Source organism: Grus americana, chromosome 6 (genome assembly GCF_028858705.1).
Source record: "Grus americana isolate bGruAme1 chromosome 6, bGruAme1.mat, whole genome shotgun sequence".
Taxonomy (NCBI): Eukaryota; Metazoa; Chordata; class Aves; order Gruiformes; family Gruidae; genus Grus; species Grus americana.
In genome coordinates this window covers 24,537,460-24,550,253 of record NC_072857.1, presented here as the reverse complement: position 1 = coordinate 24,550,253, position 12,794 = coordinate 24,537,460, and the positions used below count along the sequence as shown (strand labels likewise).

The window sequence follows — 12,794 nt, the reverse complement described above, 5'->3', positions numbered from 1 at the left end:
AAAACACAATCCAGCCAAGAATCGGAACAACCCAGCCATGGCTTTTTCAAATTAGCGTATGTATCTTTAATTATTGGTGTCCTTGAGATAGCAGTTTCAATGAGCCAAAGCTTCCAAGCTGCCTAAACAAACACAGGTCACGTTTTACAGCTACTCCACTGCCTGCCCTGGCTGTGCTGCCATTAGGTGCTCCCAAACAAGAGTACCACGGCCGACTTCGTATTTTGTGGGAAAGATCTGAGGTTTGGATGGAGAGATAATGGACTGGCTGCTCACTGCAACGTCTCACAGCCGAGACTCTTACCAGGCAGCCAGATTATCGTCTTATAACTCTGCTGTTGCGACTGGCAAGGAACAATCAAAATACAGCTGGCTCGAAACCGCAACAGCCCTCGCATGAGGCAGCTCCTGGTCTGACTGTGCTGGAGTAGAACCTTCTTGTTGCCCCTCAAGAGCCGTTGGGTTGGAAAACCCCTGGTCCCTCAAGCGTCTGCCCTGGAGCTTTTCATTCCGTGGCACTGATAACATACAGCTCTTCTGCCACTCCGCTCCCCTTCCCTGAGGGACACGTGATTTCCAAGGAACACAATGATTATGAGGGAGTATGTTTAGGAGCCAGGGGCACAAAAAGAAAAAAAAAAAAAAAAGTATCTCTGAGTCCAAGTGGTATGGAAAACAAATCCGTGCTAACGGTCCAGAAGGTCAGGTTAACTCCCAAAAAAACTAAGAACAGAAGACAGGTGAGAGGAGGTAAAGATTAGGAACAATTGACACGGTTATGTATTGTGAAATGAGACTGGTTATTTTTGCTTCTTGAGCTCACCACAGTATTTTGAAGTTTGATTTTTCAAGAGCATAGGAGAAGCACAGTAAGTACGCCTCAAAGGCTATGAAATCTTGTCAACTCTACCTGGTTTCATAAACTTATACTGAACAACAACAACAACAAATGATCAGAAACGTACACATTACTACTCTGAAATATACAGTCGGTACGAATATTTGGCAATTTTAGACCTCGATTCTCAACACAATTTTCCAATATATTCATGTGTCTATTTGTCACTCTGCATCCTTGAAAATGCTAGGACTTCTCAAAATTTGACTCTTCGGCACATTCTTAAATTCAATGTTCTTTCAGGGAGATGTAAAATATAATTAAAAACAGCCTTAGGTGCTTTGCAGGTAAAGAGAACAACTAAAAATATCTTTCCATTTGCAAAAATACATTTCTGTGCAGGATATGTGAACGTGGTCTTTCCCAGTGCTATGCTGCAAGCATACTACTGTAAAATCACTACGAGTGTCAAGGGGGGGGGTTTGCATTTTTTGGTTTCTTTTTCACAGATGCTGGCTGGATGGCAAAATATCTAAAAGTCAGTAATCATGACTGGATATGTATGGCAGGAAATTATCTGCCCGGAATCTTACTTTATTCCAAATATTCTTGTGGGGGAAATATTCTGGGCAATTTTTTTTTTTTTTTCTTAAGTACAAAATTATATTTTAAATTTGAGCATAGTTGGCTGTCCAAGTGAGGCTCACGAACAGGTTTTGCTCTTTCCTAAGACATTTCTAGCCTTACACAGTACATTCTGCTAACACAAGTAATCCGTTCAGTGGGGCAAAACGGGAGTCAAGTGCGGCTATAATATATTAATAGGATACTAATCCTATACGTATAACATATTATTATAATATTTATGTATCTTACCTAGAGCATTATACAGAATATTAAGTGTAATAAGCAGTATTAATTTTGCTGTAAATATATGCCACTTTACAACTGGGTGGGGGCAGAATACGCCTTACACACAAGTCTCTTCAGAATCTGGAAAGGCGAAAGCTTTCTGGTGGTGCGAGAAGGCAGTGCTCTATGTGTCTCTCCTCAGAATATACCATAGACACAAAGCAGTCAAGGGCCACCTGAAAAAGCAGCACAGCTCTGGTAAACTGCTGCAGTTTGTTGCCCCAGCTTCGATGCAGGAACCTGTTAAGGCTGCTCAGAGCACATAACAGCCGATGGCTCTCTCCTGTTAACAAGGTGCAGAGCATTCATTCTCCACATGCAAAATTCCAAGCACTGAGCCAAACTGAAAGAGAAATACAGTAGACATTTGTTGATTTTTTTTTTTTTATAATGCCCACAAGCATCTACAGATGTGATCCCATGTAATGAAGCATGTGGCCTTAAGCTGGAATTATTTGCAAACAGCAGGATCTCCTGGCAAAAGAGATGGCACTTGCTGTGCTATGAAAGCTGTCCCTCTAAGCCTGTGTTTGGTTAGCACCTATGCCCTGTTGAAATTGGCATAGATAATTCCGAGTGGGAACAGCGCCAGCACGACAGATGGGAGTGAAGGCAGGCATGCCAGAGAACCAGTATGTTCATCAAGTCTGAATATTAGGGACAGAGTCCTTTCCAAGAATTCAGAAACAGCAGGCTGTCAGAGTTTCTGTACTTTAGGTGTGCAATATAAGAATATATGATCTCTTCTGTAACTATGAGCAAAATTAATTATAGTCATTTAAAAATAGCTCGTCTGAGCCACGCAAAGCACGACAGTATTCAGCCGAATTAGAACAACTCTCTCTCCGGGTTCAGACCAGCACCAGGTCCTGGAGGGCAGAACCTGTGCACCGGAGTCAAAGTGATGCCGCAGGTTTTCTGCTGAGTGGTTCAGACTGAAGAGCTTTCGGACGATAATGAGTGTTCTTCATTCATACAGTGCCTTTCAGGCAGTGATCCCAAAGCAATTTGCCAGTGTATGAGAATTTAAGCTCATAGTTGGAAGGTATGTCATTTACAATTAAGCAAATGAATCTCGCATGTATTAATGGGCTATAGTCCCACCTCCCTTCCCACCAGGGATTATAAACCGGTGCTATACTCTCTGCGGAGAGGGTGGAGGAAGGCAAACTCCTTCTGCCACAGTCCTGGCAGAGAGATGGGTACCCTGCTTTTGCTCTTTACGTGGTACAAATAGCCATAACAGATCAGTTATCCAAAACACTAATTTAATCCCCAAATGGGAATTAGTAATTCCTATGGGTTTTGAGCACCAGACAGCTACCTTTCCCATTTCTCATTTCAGATTGTGAACAGCCAAGATATATTGCCTCAAAAGAGCTGCCTAGGATCATTTACATGATTCTGAGGAACAGGACAAACAAAAGATCTAACAAAAATAGCTTAGGCACTATTGTTTAAAAACTAAGAATCTGGTGTTGCAATTCTCCCTGCGCAAAAAGCCCGTACTTTCAGAAGAGCCCGCTAACAAAACATCCCTCCGTTTTGGGTTTCTTCAACTTCAGCAACTGAAATTTATGGAAACACTGGCTCTAATGTGGCCAAAGCCTTGGCTGGCTGTGCTGCTCTCTGGATCTGTGTTTTATCAGCAAGTGTGCCTCATGTGAAATCGGTTGTAACTGGGCAGCCGACATTGTGCTCCAACCAGCGCAGCTAATAGTGTCAACTTACAGCTCTACTTTGTTTTCTGTGAAAAAGGCGTTTAATACTATTAGTAGGAATAAAAAGCATTGCTGAATTTATTTTCATTTAATCCAGTGATATTCTCTAAACTAGAAATCTCTGCGTGTGTTACCCTGTCAACTGGCTGACCATTTCAGGTATCGGCTGGCTTTTGCAACACGGCACAGAGGAAGCCTGACCCAGCCTTGGGAAAGACCGGAGTCATCTGAGTAAGACACCTTAATTAAAGGAGGTTATAGTCTAAAGTAATACATGAAGAGGTGCTTTCATTCCAAAGGTTCTGCATTTTCTGTGTATTTATAATAATTACTTTGATTAAGCATCAGTGGATTGTTTTATTTCTGCTTTTCCTCAAAAATCAATTTCCAAAAAATACTGGGTAGATACATAATAATGATTTTTAAATACATGAAAGCTCACCCTGAAGGTGGCGATCCTGACACACGTGCTGTAATAGATGGAAGCATAAAGTGAAACTCTTAATGAACCTAATGATTCCTTTCACTTTGAGTTATATTGCAAATACAAATAAATATTACATTAAAATACAGAACCAGAATTTTTAGACAATTTATAATTTTTGCTGACATGTAAAATGAATTTTAAAAATACAGGATCATCTTCCTCCTTGTGACATGCTGGGTTTTACAAAAGGGTGGCTGTATTTTTACATATTTACACTGTTGTAGAGCGCCCTGAAGCTAGCCAGCAGAACCTGAGCGCTGGACAACAGGGCTTGTGAGCCAGTGTGAGAGCGGCTCTACCAGTCCTTTCTGGCAAGGCTGCCCTGGAGCCTTGATCTCACTTCCCACCAGAATCCAGTAGCTAGGATGAAGGTGAGGACACCTCTTTTCCATGCTGAATTTCTGCTGGAGCAGAATGGTTTTACTCTTGGCAGCTTCCCATCAAGACATATAATGGCTGTGGTAGTAGGAGACCCTACGTATATAATCATTGTGCCATTTAAAGCAGATCTCAGAGCCCCCAAAATGGCATGACGAGGATTGTCATGATTTTCGATTCAAATTGCATCAATTGTCTCAACAGTATTAGCATACTTTCAGAACCTTGCTAAGTACCTACATGGCATGTTGTTTTTGGTTAATGCCATCCGTTTCTAGGACTCAGGTGTTAAAATAATCAATGGACTGTTGAGCAGCCTAAATTAGCCCTACTTTGTTAATTGCCTTCAGCTCTCTACTAAAAGGAGCTGTTGAGACTAAAAGAAAACTAATTTTAGCAAAAAAATAGCTTGAATAAGTACTCTGGGGGACAAAGATCACTCAAGAAACAGATTCTCCCTTTCCCCTGTAAAGAAGAAGTTTACAATGACAAGAAAAAAATTTTCTCATCTGCTTTCCTATAAAGCATCCCTTCCAATCCAGCCAACTCAGCAAAAACTCCCAACATTACTTATGTCAAGATTTGCCAACTACTAATAATCAATAAGGTAAACAGGTATTAAGAGTGTGTTACCAAGAGAATTTCTACTTAAAGCAGCACCATCTAATAATGGTTTCACTCCTTCTTCCCAGAGCTAAACTGGTTTAAATATTCTGAAGCGCTATTAATTCTGCTCTATACACCTTCTTTCCACAAGCCATTGCTCCAGATATCTGAGAGGACCTACGCAGCCCTGAATCGGAAGATTCAACCACACAGTTGTGAATGGAAGAGGCGGGCATGCAAGATACTCTCCGGACTGAAACATGGCCCGGGCTGTGAAAAACACTGAAAAAACCCTGACTTTGTAAATCAATATCAATCAATGCCCTGCAAAGTACATCATAAATCTGGAAGTTCTAGAGAGCTAACCCTGAGGTAATAACACCCCTTTATGTTTTAAAATGTTTCACAAACATTAGGACAATCTCAGGAGGCCTTTGATCTAATTTCATCCTTTGGGGGTCTTCCGACAATTAAGGGTTATTGGAATATATTGGTTTTCCAGACACATCTCCTCTTCCAAACAGATTTATAAAAAAAGACTAATGTGAGTATGTGACATGCTTTGAGGTAATAATCCTCTGCTGGGAGATAAAACTTAACCTGAAGGAATAGGTTTCGAGCTAGAAGAATTTTTTATTTAGGCTTTGGACAATGGGATTTCTCTTGACTAGCCAAGATTTCTCCTTCAGTGAATACAGAACAGACATTCATCTTTTATAAGTTATTAATAATAAACGTTGAATTCTGACGGACCCTTTGGTGCAAAGCACTCTGGACATACTCATTTATTCAATATTGTACAGGCTTTTACTGGTTCAATTGAACCAATCTGCAATTGCCAAAATCCGGCTGTACCCGGAGGAAAACCAACCTGTACCTACCAGGCAGACATGCCAGTTTACGGGTACTCTGCCCAGTTTCCTTATTACCTGATCTCTGGATGGAAAACTGAACGGGTATAAAGGCTTGGTCGATCTCTTTAAGAAGTCACCGGAAAAATGCCATTTGCATGCAATGTCTGTTCTGCTGATCCTCCTGTGTTGGCACAACCAGAGTCTGATATGTGTAGATACCAATTAATTTTAGGGTTGCAAAGTGAAACTGCGTGTCGCTGTAGGATGGATTCACTACATGGTGTACCCAGGAAGTGAGCTGCTCGGCAGTGAAGATGAAATAGACTCTTGCTTTTCTAAAAATAAGGACAGAATGACTGGGAGAATCTTTATGGTTTCAGGGGAAGTCTTTGGAAGGCTTGGGGAAATCCGGGATGATCTTCCTCTTTCCTTTCTGGGAGAGGAGAAGGCCACACTGCTGAACCACAGGTGGTGGTTACTTGCTGTTCTTACTGCCCTGACATAAACCTGGCTCAGCAGCAGGGAGCTGTGGGAGAGAAGTGGAGCAGCTCTTTAGGCACCGTGTACTGCTCAAACAGCCGCGCTGGATGCCGGAGGTAAAACGGGAGGAAAGCTCCTCTGGCAGCCGCGGCTACTGCCCACATGCATAACCGGTCCTGTCTGGGAGAGACAGTTGGAAAACTGAAAATCTCTTCTAAGAGATTTTGGGAGTTTAAGATAAAATTCCCGGTAGAATAGACTTTCAGAAAGGCAGTGAGCAATTAGAAATGACGCTGCCCTTTAGTGCACAGATGGACTTCCTTGGGGACCTAGCAGCAGGTCAACCAGATAGGAAATGGTGTGAGATTAACAGAAGTCTTTTTTTATGAAGATCTGCTTGAATTAAACTGAACATGGTCCCCAGACATCAATAACTGCTCTTCTAACTCCTCCTGAAAGCAACAGCTGAGTTGCGTGTAAAACATAATATCAGCTGTCGCGCCTTAAAAGCAACAATAAACAAGTGCTTAATGGTGGGTTTGACGTTGTTCAGATCAAACAGCTTGTGAATGCATTTTTTGCAAAACATTCCAGGGTGGGAATCCTGACAGAAGAGGGCCCTTTCTTCATTAAAGAGGAGGGTTTCCATCTAACACTTTTTTGAATCCATGTGACTTTGCGCTGTGCATATACAGAAGTGTAATGTCCACTTTCTTCTCCATTCAGGAGAGCTGTGGGAAGATCCGTTTCATGCGTGGAGGTCCACACCACTAGGTTCCCAAGAAGAAAACGTGTCTCTAAGGGCTGTGCTTCCTTCCACGAACAAGCGAATTTCTTTGTTGCAAAGGGCCTGCTCGCTGCTACACTTCCTAAGGGAAGTACGCTACTTCATAATGGTGTACTTTGTGTGCTAGTGTGAAGCAACATGTTATATTTAAGTCATTCCGTCAGTACCGCATCCACATTTGCTTTATGGTTTTATTCACAGTGCTGGAAGTATTTGTTACCACAATAGCATGCAGATTGAATTTTTTTTTAAAGTTAAAAGTTCTGGCTAACCATTAAAGGTTTTTGCCATTGATACTCATTTCTTCCTTAGCATTTGTCTATGGCAGAACCACTCGACGGGTACTGCAGATCTGCCCATTCACCTTGGTTCCCAACGGGTGTAAGATGTGAAAAGAAAAAAAAAAAGAAAAGAAAGCAAAATAATTGGCAACTTATAACCTCTTTTGCTGGCCTTCATAGACTCCCTTCTCCCTTCCAAGACTCTGGAAGGACCCCCAAACCAAACCAAGCTGGGTTGGGACTGAGGCAGGGAGCAGAGAGCTGGCGAATTCACGCAGCACTGTTGTCTCTCACCTTAGGAGCTACAATTGAGCACAACTCCACCGTACCTGAGGATCACAAGACGCTGCACCATGGGTTATAAGAGCAACATTATCGTTAACATTAGTATGCAGCCGTTGAAAGCGCCTATTGATCACGTTTGCTGGTGGGTGCTCAAGTTGCTGATATGGAGTATGTCTCAGCTATGTGGCACCTGTGGTTTCATCAGTGACAGCAACATCAATAGTCCACGTAAGCACGCAGGAGGCCAGCAGCTAACTCATAAGACACTATGCTACGTTCCCATCCCTAAATACAATGTACATACCCTCTCACTTGTCCTTTGGGAGACAGTTTGTAGCACATGGACTATTTTAGAATTTAAATTTATTTTTGTGGCACAGATTGTATCAAAGAAAAATTTTGCAACAACGTAAATGTTTCCCAGGGTTTTAATAAAAACGTGGATTTTTCTGCATTTTTCCTAGTTAGCACCAATACTGCCAGCAGTGACAAATGACCATTAAAGTAATGATCCCCCGTATCAAGTGAAAAACGTCAGAGAACATGGAAGTGATTAAAGCGGGAACCTCGGGAACACATGCTCAGCTCAGTAATGATAATCTTGTTTTGATTAAGCTTGACTAAAAGGATTTTTCTCGTCACTTGGGTGTGAACGTGCTCATCACGCAAACCCGACTAATTAAATGGTAGGGACTTTCTGAACACTTCAGGGGTTCCGGGACGCGCCCCGGTGGGACCTGAGGTGTTTCGGGTACGTTTCTGCAGCGTGTGAACGCTCCGCACCCTGAGGCGGCAGCGGCAGCAGGGGCGGCGGCAGGGGCGGCGGCAGGGGCGGTGGCTCCGCTCAGGCCCGCACGCCCGCAGCCACCAGGCTGGGGGGGGCCGCCCCGCGCCGGCCGCTCCCCGCCAATTACGCTCTGTGGTGAAGTCACGCCTCCTGCCCCTGAGCGGAGCACGCCGCCGCGTTTCGATGCTTTCTCCGCACGGCGAATCGCTGCCCCGCCGGGGGGAAGCGACCTCAGCCACCTCGCCCCCCTTCCGCAAGCCCTCAAGGTGCCCGCCCGCGCCGCGCCCAAACGCGGGGTTACAGCGGCAGCGAGGCCGCCGGGCTGCGGCTGCTGTGCGGTGCGCAGCTCCGGCTAACGGCCCTAACGGTCCAAAGTGCCAGGCTGGCGGCCTCGCTCCCGCCTAGCGTCACACCGAGGCCGTCACCGCTCGGCCCGCCTCCCCGCCGCGCCCCGTGGAGAGGCGGGCACAGCGCCAGTCCGACTGCGGCTGCGCCGACGGGGGGGGCGGAGCGAGACGTCGTGCACCGCCCGCCGCTGCCAATAGAGTCGGTACAAAGTGACCTTGGCGCCGCGCCCCGCCCTCTTCCGCCGCGCTGCATCCGGGCGCTCGCCGCCGGCCCCGCCGCGCCTGCGCAGAGACGCCCCAGTCTGTCAGCTCTGAGGTGCGGCAGCCGGAGCGGGTGAGTGGCGGCGCCGCGCCATCCGCCCCCATCGGCGTCCCCGCCCGCCGCCGCGGCCCCCTCACCCTCTCCCTCTCTCCGCAGAGACACCGGATTGTGGTCCCCGGGACGCCGCCCGCTAAGATGTTCGCCTGCGCCAAGCTCGCCACCTCGCCCTCCCTGGTGAGTGGGGGCGCTCGGGCCCGCGGGGGGCGCCTGGGCCTCCTCGTCGGCCGCGTCCCGGGCTGCAGCTGATGCGGCGGCGGTCGGACGGGCCTCTGAGCCCCACGGCGGGCCCCTAGGCCGAGCCCGTACCGAGGGGTGCCCGCCCGAGTGCGAGGGTTGAGGAGGGGTGGGCGAGCTGCGGCAGGGTCGCGTTCTCCTTCCCGCCTCCTTGGCTTGGGCCAGGGCGCTTTGCCAAGGTGAGGGGCCTTCCCACACGAGCGGTGAAGGGGGAGGGCAGCGCGGCGAAAAGCTCTTGGGCCTGCTGCGCTCTGCGCCTTGCTGTAGGTCAAACTCCAGCCTGTTGGTTGTCCTACGCGAGGCCAGGATTTTTTGCCCTTGCAGAGACAAGGTACTATCCTGCTTCAAAATGTCCTCTCCAGCCTGCAAAACGTCTCGTTTTGCATGGTGGCAGGCACAGGTTTCCCCTGCAGGAAGAGCTTTGTGCAAGAGCCGATATGACCTTAGGCTGCTGGAAGCCCAAGGACATAGGCAGGCCGCCTGTGAAAAAGCATTCATTCATTTATGCGTTGCTAGATTTAAAAGTCTGGGTTATATTTGTGCATTTAACAACTTTGGAATTCATTTTGATGGCTTTTAATCTTTTCATTTCAAAACGTGTATCACTGCGTGCTGGTCTATCTGGCTTTTTTGTTGCTGTTTTGCTACATATTTTGTCAGTATAATGCATGTACAGGTTCATTGAATTATGTTGCTATTTGCAATAATGTCTCCTGAAAATGGTGCTATCAAATTGCATGGCAGCGTTTGATTCTGTATTGTTTATTGTATATCTAGCTGTGCAAAGATTGCTATCTTTCAAGTAAGACAAATGGCTTAGTAGTTGATGTTCTTATACTCTTACAGACTATTTTACAGGACAGCTGTGATCAAATGTTCTTTTTTTTTATAGCTTTTTTCTTCCTCTTGCAGATCCGTGCTGGATCAAGAGTCTTGTACAGACCAATTTCGGCATCTGTGTTGTCTAGGCCAGAGGTCAAGAATGGAGAGGTACCTTATAAACAAAATTCTGTATCTTCCTAAATTACCTGGTGAGCCTAAATGTCCTCAACCTAGAGTTCACTTGTACTAACTCAAGTATCTATAGTGTGAAAGTTGCTTTAAGTCAAACACCTAATAATGTTGCTGTCTTGCTGAGAAGTCTTTCACATTTAATGTTGATTGCTTTCAGGTGAAACAGGTAATCAGGTAATATCCTGAATTTTTTCACTTAGGACTTGGAAGAGGAAGTAGGCATTGGATCTAATATAGCTTTTAAAACTGCAGAATAATGCTGTCAAAGTGGTCATAGAAAATGGTCTGTGTCTGAATGTAATACTTTTTCATGTTTTGTTTTCTTAGGGCAACTCAACACTTAATGGGGCCCAAAATACTGTCTCCCGACTAGCACTTAGAGAATTCCAGACTAGTGCTATCAGCAGGGACATTGACACTGCTGCCAAATTTATTGGTGCTGGTGCTGCCACAGTAGGTGTGGCTGGTTCTGGTGCTGGTATTGGAACAGTCTTCGGTAGTCTAATCATTGGTTATGCCAGGTAATAAATCTCTCTCTTATAAAACTCTCAAATTGCATGCAGATGTGTCTTGAAACAGCACCCTCAGATAAGCTAAGTTGTAGTAAGGATGATGGCACTGTAATAAATTCTGTTAATAATTACTATTAATGATAAACATGGGTAAATAGAATCATATGAAACTGTAGCATATTTATCAGGATGGCTGTATTGTTAAATTCAGAATTTTGTACGCTCTGCCTAGAGAAGAGGCATGAAAGAAATGAGATCATTAGACTTGGTCAGTGTTTTGGTCACTGAAGTCCAGTGTTTCAGTATTCAGTTCCACAACTGAACTAAAAATCCAGCCTGGATTTTTTCTCGTGTGAGAGGGTAGCAGAAGTTTCAAAGAGAACCTGTATCAAAACTAGTAATAAGTAATGTGAGTTTGTATGCTTTAGACTTAGTAGTCATTATTGTTATTTAGAAATGGATGCTTAATTCTTTTTTCTAACGCATTCAGCTTTGCATCTCAGAATATCTAATTACTTTATCGAGTGAGTAATCATTCCTTCTAGAAATCTGAAGGGGGTGAGGGTGGGGATTTTATCATAGGGATGAACTTCTTCCAGATAAGTTTACAATGGTCCTGTAGTAGGAATAATTCACATGATGTCATGGAAGAGCAGAACTGATACAGGTATAAAAAAGCTTTACTGAAGGTTTCATGTTCTTCATTACTCTTTCAACCAGTTAAGACTGAATTAAATCATACTACTTAAAGATTTTTAAGCTCTACTGAAGACAAGGAAGTTCACTTTCCACTTGAAGAAACAGAAGTGGTTTCAGTACAAAACTAGTGTCTTTTTTTTCTTTGAATTTGGCATGAACATGCCAATAAGAGATTGTAGAAAATTACTTCATAGTATTATTTTGAATGTTTTTCTCACACGCACTTCTTGGAGGGATAACGCATTGCATTTTTGCAACAAACTGCTGTGTATTTTTTTTTTTGCTCCAGGTGGTTTCAGTTCCTGTATTTGTCTGAGAGCTAGTTAAAAAGTTATACACAAACTTCCTTGGAATATAGTTCTAATATCACAGATGGGAAATAAATTTATAAAGCATAGTGCCAATAGTCCCTGCATGGGAGGATGTAGAGAAGTCAAAATTCAAAAGCATATATGAATGTAGTCACAAAAACTGTGCTAATTTGGAAAAAACATATACAATCTGCATAACCTGAATCTAGTCTTAATTGCCAAGGCATTTGTCTTCAGTGAAATCCTTCTGCTTGGATTTATTGGGTTTTCCTGTTATGGAATCTGTGTCAAGGAAGTATGAGGTTCTGAACCTGTCAGATGCATTAAACTGTATGAAAAACATCTTAATTGTAAAGGTCTTACACCTTCGCTTTCTTTTAGAAATCCTTCTCTGAAGCAGCAGCTGTTCTCATATGCTATCCTGGGATTCGCCCTGTCTGAAGCTATGGGTCTCTTCTGTCTGATGGTTGCTTTCTTGATCCTATTTGCCATGTGAAAGGAGATCTGCCTGTAATACTGGCATTGGAATGTAACTCTGCATTTTATGGGACTCCCAAAATGTTGCTGTCATGGAAATTGATGCTATTTCCAAAGTCATTTCATTAAAGATAACAACTTTAACTGTCAACCTGTTGCCTGCATTTATTATCTTTCTCACTAGGATATCTGGAAGACAGCATCTTGTCATTCAGTCAGCATGCATTTCTCCTGATAATGACATATCTCACATAAGACATCTCAAAAAATGACTTCAAGTCAAACATTTTTTTATTAATATATATAGGAGTGTCACTTGTTTGTTGAAATTAATGTGGCATATCTTTGAAAGATCATAGGATACACAGATTAAATGTGAAAGGCTATACTGCTGGCCTTGTTCCTTCACTTGTTTCAAACTTATCCAGAGCTGTTTCTGTGCACAGTTTGGGTTTTTTCCCT

At 44.0% G+C, this 12,794-nt stretch overlaps 1 protein-coding gene across 1 annotated transcript; it reads left to right on the top strand.

Annotated features, from left to right (window-relative positions):
- The first annotated feature begins 8,951 nt into the window (after positions 1-8,951).
- On the top strand, positions 8,952-12,483 carry ATP5MC3 (ATP synthase membrane subunit c locus 3). The gene is made up of 5 exons (XM_054829785.1): positions 8,952-9,097; positions 9,182-9,259; positions 10,232-10,309; positions 10,661-10,854; positions 12,237-12,483. Exons 2-5 carry the CDS (start codon positions 9,221-9,223, stop codon positions 12,349-12,351), a joined length of 426 nt encoding a protein of 141 aa, XP_054685760.1. The 5' UTR covers positions 8,952-9,097; positions 9,182-9,220; the 3' UTR covers positions 12,352-12,483.
- Positions 12,484-12,794: the final 311 nt, after the last annotated feature.